Here is a 13,368-nt window from a genome sequence, read left to right on the forward strand (position 1 = left end):
CCTGCCTCCTTCCTTTGGCTGCTTTCTTTCCATTTCAAGTACTATTATGGTATTTCAGGCAGCTTCCTGTGAGAATTCCCATTTCTATGCTGTTATTCTTCCTTATAAAAAGGTGGCTGCACTGGGGGTGTAGTTGTTTTGAAATTTTAAGAACCCTCTTGAAGCCAGGATTGTGCGGATCAGGCCTGGGATTTCTGTAATATGTACTGAAGAATGCATTGGTTATTTAGGAACTTAATTCCCAATATGGCTCCTCTTTGATTAAAGACAAAAGCCAGCGTCTTACTGCATTATTGAAAACCAAAAAACAAGTTAATGATCTAAACTCCTCAACTCGCTATTTCTTGACTATTTAAAGGACTATGATTTTATTACAAACAGGCTCATTCAGTTCTTGTTCCCCCTTTTTTCCTTGTTTCTTTCTTTTCCATGCTTTTCTTTTTCTCCAGCCTGTGTAATTTGTAGCTCATTTCCTCTTCTGTCTGGGGACTGAAAGGTCGTGAGTGCCTAACAATAGAGAGAGCAATAGTTCTTCACAAGGACAGCATCCATGTTTAATGCTCAAAGGTTAAACACTGTTACTCTATTTGGAAAACAGATTTTATTCATTGCATTTATACAATGAAATAATCCTTGCTAAAATCCTTTTTTATATTTACGTTTTTCTTTTTAATTAAAGGTTGGGTCAAATACAGCTCTCTTTTTTCACATTTTAACTCTTCATTTGTAAAGGGCTATGTATCATTATTGCGATATGTATTCTTGAACTTTCTATTGGAGTATTGAGTTAAACCATATACTTATACACACATGTTTTTAAGGTTACCCCGTGCACTTAGTATAAATGGAATTTCAGCACAGATTTATGGAGATGTCTACAACTGGTAAACAAAATGGTAATACATGGGTTAATCAGGGACTTTGAGAATATTCAGAGCAAGTGCCTTACTCTATTATGTGGGCTTATGTTATGTAAGTAAGCATGTAACAGGCCACCATCTGAATGTTCTCATATAGTGGAATTAATACATGGTGGTGTTTTTAAATCCTTGTTCAGGGTATTAAACCTTCCCTCCCAACACCACCACCACCAAAACCTTAATATATATGGTTAGCATTGTAAGTGGACATTGCTCAATATATGATGGATTTTGACCTGCATTGTATCCTGGACACATGCCACACACATTCTAAATATGTATATGCTGTATAGCACGGCGCACTAGATATATCTGTAGTATCTGAATCATGTACAGTATTTATTTACTTCTTATTTGCAACATTGAGTAAATATTTTTATAGAGGTTGATATAGTAAGAGGTATTGGAATAACATTTCTCACTCGTCAGCAAAGAGGGTAGGCCAAGCACTGATTGGATCACAGGGTTCCTTCTCTTCTTCGAAAATAGCCATAATGTAAAATATTTCAGTCGCTGAAAGCACATTGTCAGTCTTCCAGTTCAAATATTTTCTGACTACACATAGAATAGATTTTATGGCATTGAACAAAGCTACATGGAAGAAAGTCAGTTTTGCAATTAGCCATGGTACAACATTCACTGCAAAAAAAGTGTATGTCAGCTGTAAGAGATTTTCTATCATGGCCCTTCCTTCATCTGGCCTTGGGTTTACGTCGGGTTTGGAATTTTAGTTAATAGTATTATTGTTGTAATATTTGTCTTTTGAAAATAATAAATATTTTGCTGTAAGTTGCTGTGGGACCTAATTAGTATACATCTGCATACATATATTTAATAGACTATAGATTATTGAAACGTCTTTATTTTGTTTATGTCCACAGGTAAGCTTAACAGTCAAGACAATTATAATAATTTTGCCAATAACAACCCAGGAAACCCACGCCTGTCACCGCTCCCCAGTTTGACCGTGGTGCTGCCACTGGTGCAAATAAAGCAGCCAATGACACTAGGAACCATCACAAAACGCACTGGGTAAGCACATCTTACATGTTTTATGATCCATATGAGGTAATAAAGTAATAAATTACAGGTATTGGAAGTATTATCCGGATTCCTTGGATCTTTCCTTGGCATGGGCTGTATGTACTAAGGCAAATAAGAAGGAAAGAGCGGTGCATGTTCACTCTGCTCCATATTTGTTTCCTCTCAGCTGCTTTGCAAGGCCATCTGCCAGGGGGTTCCTAATGTTTTTGTATTGTACCTCCAAATTACATAAATATCATGCCTAAGATATACTAAACTACATTTTAAAAGTAACCCTGTCTCTCTCCACACTTTTCCTGGCATTCCCTCCGTTGTTCATAGTGACTTTAGCAGAAGGCACTTGATGATCAGTAATATTTCTTTCCGGTTTTTGTATCTTTCTGTACAATGGGTTTCCTTTATGATGGTGTTATGATAGAGTAACGCCATCATAAATCTGTTTTATTTCTTCTCAAATATGATTTATCACCATCCTCATGCTTTTGTATATGTTAATGAAAGGCTCAGTCCTTTTAGATTTTTTTGCTCATGTGACATGACGGTGACCAATAGGAACTGGCATTTCTGTTTCACTGACAACCATGCAACTAGATGAACTAACAGTTTTAACAAGTTCAATTTAACTTCTGTATTTCAAAAACAGAGACAAATTTTGATAAGTTAAACAAATACATTTACAGTCACTGTCAAATTTCATTGATAAAATTTACTATCTGATAATCAATAAGTATGCATCCATGGATTTAAATGTTAAATTATACAATGCTGCTAAAACTGATCTTTTATGATTGTACAAAGATATCACAAGTTGTTGCCTTAATTTAATCTTTCACAATTTGAGATATTTTTTCTTAATCCTTAATAATGGGAGCGCAGAGAACGTCTTGCCATATCAATTCTGCAGTTAATTGTGCTGGTTAATTATGTGTGGGTCTTCCCAAAGGGAGGACAGGCACAGCAAAATCTACCCCTTCCTACAACAGACACAAAGCAACACTATCCAACTGGTTAATTTCCTGTCCCAAGTTCCCAGTTGTGGAAATGGCCTATGATAACAACAGGTGATTGTTTAAACATTTAACAATATGACACACTATTTACACTGCTATTGATTAAGTTACTGTATGTATTAAAAAACTAAAGATAAGAGCAAAAAAGAAAAAAATATGTATTTACCACCTCCATCTCTGAATTATCACTCTACTCACTATTACATGTTGATAGACCTTTAAACCCCAAAATTGCATTTTCTAGATTAACATGACAACCATATCATAGGAATAAGAGAATAAGATATAGTTAGAATTTAGTATAAAAACTTAAATTATTTCATGTATATTATTCAGTGTGGTAATACACAGCCATTGGTATTTATTAATACTAATGTCATAAAGTTGCTTGGCTTGCACTTTATGTTTTGGGGGGAGCTATATTTTAATTAAATCAAATTACGCCAGGTGCATCAGAGTTTCTAATTGTTTCCGTCGTCTAGTTAATATTTTAAAAAGAAGCCATTCTATAGGTGTTTGACTGCTAATGTCTTTGTTTATGTTATTTTAGTTATCTTTTATATCATAGACAAAATAATGATACTGTAATGATATTTTATTACATTTGTTGAATGCTGTATTTGATTCTTATTGGATTCATTAAAAAAGAGTTTAAATTAAAAAAACAACAACAGATATTACTCACTTAGCCATGGTCTGCTGCTTCATCAGTTGCATACCACATTTCCCTACTCACGGTCTACCTGCTTAATGTAATGCCAGCCACTAGTGACCTACATTATGTAACCAGGAGTGTCCAATATACTATATTCAGTATTAACTTTCATTATATACCAGCAGTAGCCTATGTCATGGAAATAATTGCTGGACACTCTATGTATTGTAATTGGCCAGACAAAGTGACATTAGTAAATCAAGCAATCACAAGCAGAGATCCTTGTCTGTTGCTCCATTTGCAGTGCGAACGTTCTCCAGGCAATTCAAAATCTGTATAATTGATCCATACATGGACATAAGGATAGAGTCTTAAGGCATAATGATTGGACGAAGAACAATAAGTAATTGTGTTTATACAGTTACTTGGAAAGATTAACATATTTTGACAATTACAACTTCTTAGGAAGAAAAGATACAATGCTTACAAATATGTAGTTTTATTAGAACTTATAAAACTGCAATCATGATAACGAATAACGTTTCTGGCTCTTAACATTTATGTTAAACTTTTATTTCCCAGAAACACTGCCTTAGGGATCTATGCTTAATAATTTCCCCCATTTTGAGCCTCTTTTGTCTTATCGCCATTCTAAATTTCAATACTCAATAATCTATTTGTATTTTTTTATATTCCTGATTCCTTTCCAGAATTTCTAAATAGATTGTCATCACAAGTTTCTGAAAACTAAATTAAAAGGAATAGCTTATCCAGTTAAAATTTTTCCTGTTAAAGAGATACAACATTTAGCAATACAATAAGCATATAAAAGGCTACAAAAACACAAACAAAAATAAGGGTACCATAAAATATTAGGGTTCCTAATACACCCAACCAAGCAAACAAATTTGACAGCTTCTTTCTTATATTTTCAGCATGATCAAATGTACATATCACACTATAGGCGGCAGTGTACACATTTTACTGATAATCTCTCCCAAGTCAACTTGCCAGCAGTGCACTCGGGATAAACTAGAGTTATCCAATAGTGCTTTTATGCTCTGCATGTATAATTGTCAGCATGTCACCTGAAGCATTAATATCATGCCCAATCACAAAAATTAAAATGGCTTGCAGTAGTAGTTTGATTAGTGATAAACCTAGTAGTAGCATTATGCCCGTAATAGGAATAGCTCTAGAAATATTCCTCCACAAGTAATAATACTCCCAGCAATGTGTCCAGCAGTAGCAGTAATTTGTCCTGCATTAGTAATATCTACTATATAAATGCCTAGTGGCGTATGTGGGGAAAAAAAAACCCAAGCTGCAGCGCCACCTGCTGGGCAGAGTTATACACTGACCTATATATTTCTTGAAGGAGAAGTGACAGTTGGGAGTGGTTGGTGGTTGCCGGGGGGTGACAGTGGGGAGTTTTTAACACCTTAAGTAGCTTGATGAAGGATGTGGCGATGAAGATGAAGGATGAGGTGATGGAGAAAAATGATAAGGTGGTGACATGTGGACAAAAACCACGTTAAAAAAGGGCGCTTGCGTCGGGAAGTAACGCTCTTCCCCTGAGGAGGCCTGGGCTTGGCCCAAATGCATGACAAGAACCTTTTTAACACCTTAAGTAGCTTGATTTGACTAGAATGCATGAGTATCATGCACGGGTTAACTTGTAAGAATAATAAGCTCCAGCTGAGGTTAAAGTGGGAGAGCCCAAATGCGCACGCGCCTGATTGCCACACTTGCCGGGTCATCGCGACTCGTAACAGTGTATGACTGCTGCTGGATAAGATAATGACCATATTAAAAATGCTGTATCTATTATTGACTATATTACTAACGTTCGCAAGTGTGGCAATCAGGCGCGTGCGCATTTGGGCTCTCCCACTTTAACCTCAGCTGGAGCTTATTATTCTTACAAGTTAACCCGTGCATGATACTCATGCATTCTAGTCAAATCAAGCTACTTAAGGTGTTAAAAAGGTTCTTGTCATGTATTTGGGCCTAGCCCAGGCGTCCTCAGGGGAAGAGCGTTACTTCCCGACGCAAGCGCCCTTTTTTAACGTGGTTTTGTCCACATGTCACCACCTCATCATTTTTCTCCATCACCTCATCCTTCATCTTCATCGCCACATCCTTCATCAAGCTACTTAAGGTGTTAAAAACTCCCCACTGTCACGCCCGGCAACCACCAACCACTCCCAACTGTCACTTCTCCTTCAAGAAATATATAGGTCAGTGTATAACTCTGCCCAGCAGGTGGTGCTGCAGCTTGTTTTTTTTTTTTTTAACACACGCCACTAGGCATTTATATAGTAGATTGGAGCTTTGTTCCTGATAGGCCACTGCTAGTATTTAAGGCAGGGAGGGCTTAGCCTCCCTGCCACTTATAGCGTTCATTCCCTGTGGATTCCCTGTGGATTTCTGACCTGTGCTGTCTTGACTCCTGATTGATTTTTTGTTACTGACCTTGGCATGTATTTGGACCCCGTTTGAACTCTGATTGCCCTGACCTCTGATTGTTATTTGGTTATCCCTGCTCACTGCCAGCCCTGACCCTTTGGACTGCTCCTGACTACTCTGGCTGCTACGGACCCCTGACTCCGGGTAGCTACTGACCATCCACTCCTGTCTGGCTACCGCCTCCTACCTACCAGATGCGGTGTTGCATATGAGCTTTCACTACGCTGAGTTTAAGACCTGGGGGCATCCAAGTACCTGTGAGCTTGACAACCTCTACGGGAAAGGCGACTGCTTCCTCCTCCTCTGTATCCCTGTCCTGTTTCCATCAGTTATAATGATGCCTGAGTGGTTGGAAACCAGTGTCAAGTGTCTTCAGGTTGTGCACCACTGGCTTTTAATTGGTCACAAGTGCACTCAATCAGTGTAATATGTTACTACCCCCCCCCCCCCCGCCCCCCTTGATATACAGATCTTTTTATGTAGTATTTGCAGTCTGAGTGAGGAAAACTGTGTTTCAAATATGCTTACGTGTGTTTTACCTGTAAATGTCTGTGTTAAACCTTATATGATATTTTATATGAGGTCTGTTTGTGGTGCATTTTGGGTTATATTTTTCATATAGGCCAAGGCCCCTGGATACATGCTTAGGACAGCACAATTCAGGAGATAAAATACATTTTTATGTTCATTTTATTTACCTTTTATTTATTTTTTTTACTACGTAATAGAATGTGGAATTTATAATTACTAGTTAATTAATATATAGTGTATTCACTAGCAATGCCTATGGCAGCATTGAGTCCATTTTTGTCCCACTTGCCTGTTAAATTGCTTCACTGGCCTCTGCCCTGATATGAAGTTGCAGTCCTTTTTTTATGTCTTGTACCATGACGTTTTTGTCCAGGTTTTGTTTTATAACTTTCTTGATATATTTCTTAATGTATATTATGCTATATTATCTATACTGGCTGTAGTTCTCAGAATCTGTTCTTATTTTGTATGCATGGACAGCTGCACAATAATGCTGCACTTGTTTTGTATGACAATTATAATTCTAAGAATATGAAAAGGCGTTCCTTATTTTTTTAATGCCAGAAAACCCAATTCCATAGTTACCAACTAATTTAGGCAGTCTTAGTCTTGATCTGAGGGCACTGCTCCACTCTGTCGCCAACCAGGACTTTTGCCCCAGCTACTGGGAATATTGTGAGGTATGTCCTGCAAACCATGATGTGTTGGCAGTCACATGAGGCAATACAAGGCTCTTCTTAGTGAAGGGGAAGTGGGGTGAGGGCTGCCTAGTGCTACTGAAGAACTAGATGCTCCCTGGAAGACGTGGCACATAACATTGTGACACGGCCATGCCCCATGTAGCATGACCACACCTCCTTTGCGTTTAAAACATCCCTCATTTGGAAAATTCTAATGTTTTGATGTATGTCATTTATATAGGACCCTTTCATTTTTGTTATAGGATCCATCCAGTTTCCAGCAGGCCGTCATGGAAAGTACTGATAGTTTAATTCTGGCATAACCTATATTTTATTTGCGGAACTATTGCAAATTCATAAACATCATTCTAAAATAGATTGGCTGCTTTTGTTACTAGAAATTGTGTCTCTATCTATAATTAGTAGAATGATCCAGATGTCATTTTTGTGGTCAGGAATTATTGTTTTTCTCCATGTGAGGCTAAATTGGTAACTATTGCACAGGGGGTTTTGTTTTACCCTCCTCTGAACTCAATTTAGACTATATGCAGGCTGAACTTGATGGGCTTGTGTCTTTCTTCTACTTATTATATAACAGGAACACCATGAGAGTGTGGCCCCTGCTAATGTTTAAATCAGCCACAGAGTGGTCAGTGCAAGGCAAATACTTCTATGGGAGCTATGGAAAAAAGCAGCATGCGCCACCTCCTACCAATCCCACACTAAAAATGCTTTGATTCTTCCAAATATCTCTAGGCTGTGAGGTCTGAGGTAATTGACAAGATTGGGAACCTTCGAGTGGCAACTTTGCCACCCTTGTTGCTCCAGTATAGTTGACAGATGTACCTAAGCCACTGCCCATTGTAGCAAAAAAACATTTTTTAAAACACACACATTTTTTTAAAAGATAATCATAAGAAAATTAAACTGACAACTTTATCACTAAAGCTATGAATACCATTCTGCTAGGGTTTCAAATTAAATCCAAAACAAAATTGAAAATATATATAACTAGTTTAAAAATCGATTTCAGAATCTCAATCATAGATCATTCATTATATCACAGAATTTTCAGTTTATTGACATCAAAAGCATATGAACATTTTTTGCCTTTTTATTATGTGACACTTTATTTTTGTGACCAGTAGCCAAATCTTTGGGCAATATTTCTGTTGCGTTGCAACCCATGCCTGCAGCTTGTATTCCATGTGCTGCTAAATGTCTATTAAGAACATGAAAGTCAACACAGGGGCCAATCAAAACACAAGCCATCTCTGGAGGCTGCAAAATTATGATTTGATTAGCTTAAACAGAAGAATTGACACACAATTCATTAATATGTGGAACGTTCATAAACTGCTTAGAACTCATTTCAAACAGGTTTTCCCACATCTACATGTTTTAGCATTTCCATTTAGCATTCTTCAAGCTCTTCTTACGTCAGTGTCCTTTTGAATTTTATAGTCATTCTTAATATGGCCATTCCTTCAATTAATATTTGATGGAATAGCAGATAATAAAATTTAACAGAAATAATCTAATTATATAATTTAAATTTGTATGAGTGACATGCATTGTAAATTATGTTTGCTGATGTTATGCTGTGCCATGAAATGTGTTCTGGTTTTATATCATAACATGAATCAGTATCCTTAAAACCAACACAGTATCTCACCATAAAAGGTTTCCTCTTAATAGCAACTGGTAATAATCACTGTTGCCACTGATAGCTCATGACTGCTGACCGCTGGAGAAGTTTTCAAAGATGTACAAGCAGTCAGCAGGGCTGAGCAGCGAACTGGTGGAGTTCAGTAATGATTAATTGGCAGTGTTAACCATTGAGCCACGGTTATGAAGCAAGATAATCACCTCACTGGTCCCAGCTTTATTCATAAATTTGTTCAGCTCTGGAGGGTAATAAATGAAAGAGGCCAGGTGTATGTTGTCTCCCTGCGGTTTTCCTGCAGTTAGTACTGTGAGGCCCCCATTTGTCAAGCGACTTATGCCCACTACAATATTACTGGGGGCCCCCCAGTAATATCGTTCATTTTAATATATCTACTCACTCACATCATGTCCTCTCCTCCCCTCATAATGACACACATACATCATGTCCACTCCCCCCACCTCATAATGACACACACACATCATGTCCTCTCCCCCTCCTCATAATGACATACACACACATCATGTCCTCTCCTCCCCTTCTCATAATGACACACACACATCATGTCCTCTCACCCCCTCCTCATAATGACACACATCATGTCCTCCCCCCTCCTCATAATGACACACACACATCATGTCCCCTCCCCCACTCCTCATAATGACACAGCACTCATTGTTCCCACTCCCCATAATGACACAAACACACGCCCCCCTTTTCAGCCCCAGTGTATCACCTCTGCAGGCTTCGCTCCTTCTCTTCACCCCCTAATAGAAAAAAATAACTTAGGTATTTGCTGTCCGGTTTCATCCTCTCCAGCTCTTCTCTGCAGGGTCTGGGGGGGGGGTGGGGGTGGGCACAGTTTAGTGATATATATAGTAACAGACCACGACCAGATCGCCCTCATGCCACATAGAATCTTTGGGGCCCCCTACTGCCCGAGCCCCTGGGCTATAGCCTAGAAAGCGCTTCGATTAATCCAGCCCTGCCTGCAGTATGAGGTTAATGACAAACAGCCCAGGTTGGCTTGCACTGGCTCTAGTGCAAGCCAAGTGGCTCCACTTTGCACAGTTGGTCCACTGTTTGTTTTTTTAACCTTTCATTTATTTAAATTTCCACACCAACAAACCAGGGCCAGTGTTGGGGTATCTAACTCCGTGGCCTCATATCAGGTGGCTTACATAACTTTTTTTTAGATGTATAAGATGTGCATATTAGCTGTGATGTTCCAGCGATACACACACTGGTCACAGCTACTTACTAAATGTATTTTTTAACTGCAATACTGAGTGCTATTACCATTGGCAGACCAATACTGATTTTTTTCTGTTTAATAAGGGGACACTTTGATACAATGGCAATCCCCTTTAGCATAACTTAGTTACGTGGACACCTAAAGCAAAAACAAACAAGGTAATAATGAATCCCTCGTTTCCATCTCGGGGTGCATCAGATATTAGGCGGTGGTTAGGGTTTCAATGACACAAACAGTCTCAAGACAAATATCATGTGTAGTAAGGTGAACATTGGATTGGCCATTAGCAGTTGCTTTTTCAATTGGTTCACTTGAAAACTTGTGTAGTGTAAGCTTTTGATTATAAGTGTCAGTATTGCCTATGATATATTTTGTGGATCCCAGAACAGTTGTTAGGTCTCAGGGGCAAACACAGGATTTCTACAGGTGTGTTTTTAAGGCCATGCTGCCAGAGTGGGTGGGACCAATATGCCAGGGTCATGGTTATTCTTTTAGACAGTGCTAGGCCGCTCTCTAACTCCTTCCATTTCCCTTCATATACATGGGCAGTGCTGCATGCACTACTGTTAGGTGCATACAGCTCCCTCTTCACAAGCAGAACAGTGTGACATTGTGACACACCTCCTGACTGACCCTGTAGTTGTGCCAAATTTGGGGCTGCCCCACCAGAATCAGGACAGTTTAATAAATAGACCTATTTCCTCCCAACTGGCCATGACATTAAATAATTAGAATTCACATTTCTTAAATAGCCTTCTCTCACCCTGAACTCAGCCTGCACTAAATTAATAGCCCTTAAACCACATCTGTGTTAAATAAATAGTCCTAATATCCCTCCTTAAATTAATAGGCACCACCATTACTTCACAATTATATCATATAGCCCCTGCCAATAAATGTATAGCTCCCATCCACCATTAAATGATTAACACTCACCCCACCATTAAATTATTAGCCACTAATAAGCTAATAATTATTACATTAAGAGGTCACGCATAGTTACTACCATCCATAAGGTGCTGAAAGTTTCAAGGGCTGAATCTGTTATCTGCCTCTATTCCTGCCTGTGGGATGGAGCACATGTTAGATGGTGCACGTCCCACATGAGACTTGCAGTAAAGAGAGGGGCGGGCACACACAAAGGGAGTGGCTGCATACAGCAAGGTGTCTGGTCCTGAGAAGGGGTAGCCGCTAGTAAGTATAGCGGTCTGGGTCCTGGACCATCCCATTCCTGGGCTAGGGGGGCTTTGACCAACATGGTTTATTTAAAAAGAAGCACATTTTAAAAAAACACTAAACATACTAAACAGTATTTATTTTTACTTGTTCAGTTATACAAGTTTTTTAACTGTATCCAACACATAGGAGACCCATAAAATAGTTAGACTGCAAATCTCTTTAAGTAAACAGTATATAACAATACATTACCAATGCTACCTACCTTACTATGCAAGCACCCTTCATGATTATCCTGTTGTACTCAACCTCACCTACTCACTGGTTTTGGACCCCAGACACATGAGCAAGGCAAAAAAAAATAAAGAAACTTAACATAATGTAATTTGTCTTTTGCTACCTAAATTGCCCTGTACTAGACATGAGTCTTTCTTGGCCTATTTCACAGATGTAGCACTAAAAAGATCAACAATTCTGTTTGTATAATATACTAACTCCGTTACATAAACACATATTTGTCCACTCACTTGGAATATCTGTGAGGAGTCAATTCTCTCTGAAGAAAGGGAAAATGTGAATCTTGTCAACAAGTCTTGCGCAGTGCAGTGAAAACCCGCTGAGCATGGGTTTAATGAATGCTATGGCATCATATGCCTTGTCCCAGCCACGTCTTAACACAAATTGTGAAAGCTCCATGAAAAGTAGGTAAGTATGATTAAACATGTCTGTCACAGTAGACTTAAATCTCTGAACTGTCACCTTAGCGAAGAAGGAGAATCTTGCTGAACAGTTAACAGATTTCTATGCACTCGATAACCTAAGGAGAATCTTCGCATAAACAAAAAACAACAATTAGTCAGAGCTTAAATGATTAGACTATGGACAAGTAAATAATGTCCCCGATAAATGTGTGGGAAACATCAAGTGATCCCATGTGCAAAATGAAGCCCGTGTAAAAGCAGAGTGTTGCTGAGGTCACAGATCCACCGAACAAGACTTAAGTACTGAAGCTCCTGTGTGCTTGTGAATGTCTGTCTTTCAAGTGGCAACGTGTCAACCTTTAACATCCTGGCTGCACTTTCTTTTTATGAAAAACGTATAGTGGTAACATAGAAGAGGTGAAAATCTGAGGCTTGAGTGAGACAAACAGAGACTGAGCATTTGCAGAAATTATTTATTTGGATACTCGTGTCTGACCACATCAGACTTGAAATTCATCCAATCCATATGTCTTCTAAAAGAGGCCAAGCGGAGACTGGCCAAGATTGGTAACTCTATAAATATATGTGTTACAGACACACAGCAAATGTAATAATCATTTTCCACACGGCCAGTAAGTAGTTTAATACAAGAGCCAAAATATAATTAATTTTCTTTTTAGATTTGAGACGTTTTCCCCTTAATACTGGTTCAGCCTTAAAATTGGATATGAAATATTTCCATTTCTCTCCTACATCTGTCAGGAGACTGATGTGAATAAAGGATTTTCACAAGGCATATATCCTGTTTGGATGGCTTAAACTTCCAAGTTGCTCTGAGCTCACACACTGGGAACCTGGATGACCACATGATGAGAACACTTTGCATGTGTAGGATCAGCATGTTCCTCCTCCTATTAGGCTTTGGCAGCTCAATTTAATCACTTTTACGTCTCTGGCCTAGCTGTAACCACTGTAACCAGGCACGCTCTCATGTTTGAAACTGGAAGGGGTCGCACAGGGATAATTGCAACACCTTTTTATTTTCCAGCTTTCTACATGGGTTAAACACAGCTTCCTAATCCTGTTTGTGTATATGTGTGTATATTACACAAGTGATGGTAATATATGTATAGACTTTATATAGACTGTAAATTATTCAGTTCTGATGTCATCGCTTCAGTGTTCATTAGCTAAACTTCTGTATTATAAGGACAAATGCACTCCTTATTGTAAATTGTAAATATTTACAGATCGTAGAAAT

General features: G+C 38.6%; 1 protein-coding gene across 10 annotated transcripts in view; it reads left to right on the top strand.

Annotated features, from left to right (window-relative positions):
• The window catches only part of BCAS3 (BCAS3 microtubule associated cell migration factor), a 1,120,339-nt gene that overhangs the window by 470,155 nt on the left and 636,816 nt on the right, over positions 1–13,368 (top strand). For all 10 annotated transcript variants that reach the window (XR_012688055.1, XM_075195324.1, XM_075195323.1 and 7 more), the window contains one exon: positions 1,802–1,952. Coding sequence is in view for 9 of the 10 variants with exons in the window: in XM_075195324.1 (XP_075051425.1) it covers positions 1,802–1,952 (151 nt within the window). In the remaining variant the exon portion in view is untranslated. The remainder of the gene's footprint in view (positions 1–1,801; positions 1,953–13,368) is intronic.

Source organism: Mixophyes fleayi, chromosome 2 (assembly GCF_038048845.1).
Source record: "Mixophyes fleayi isolate aMixFle1 chromosome 2, aMixFle1.hap1, whole genome shotgun sequence".
In the NCBI taxonomy this organism is placed as follows: Eukaryota; Metazoa; Chordata; class Amphibia; order Anura; family Limnodynastidae; genus Mixophyes; species Mixophyes fleayi.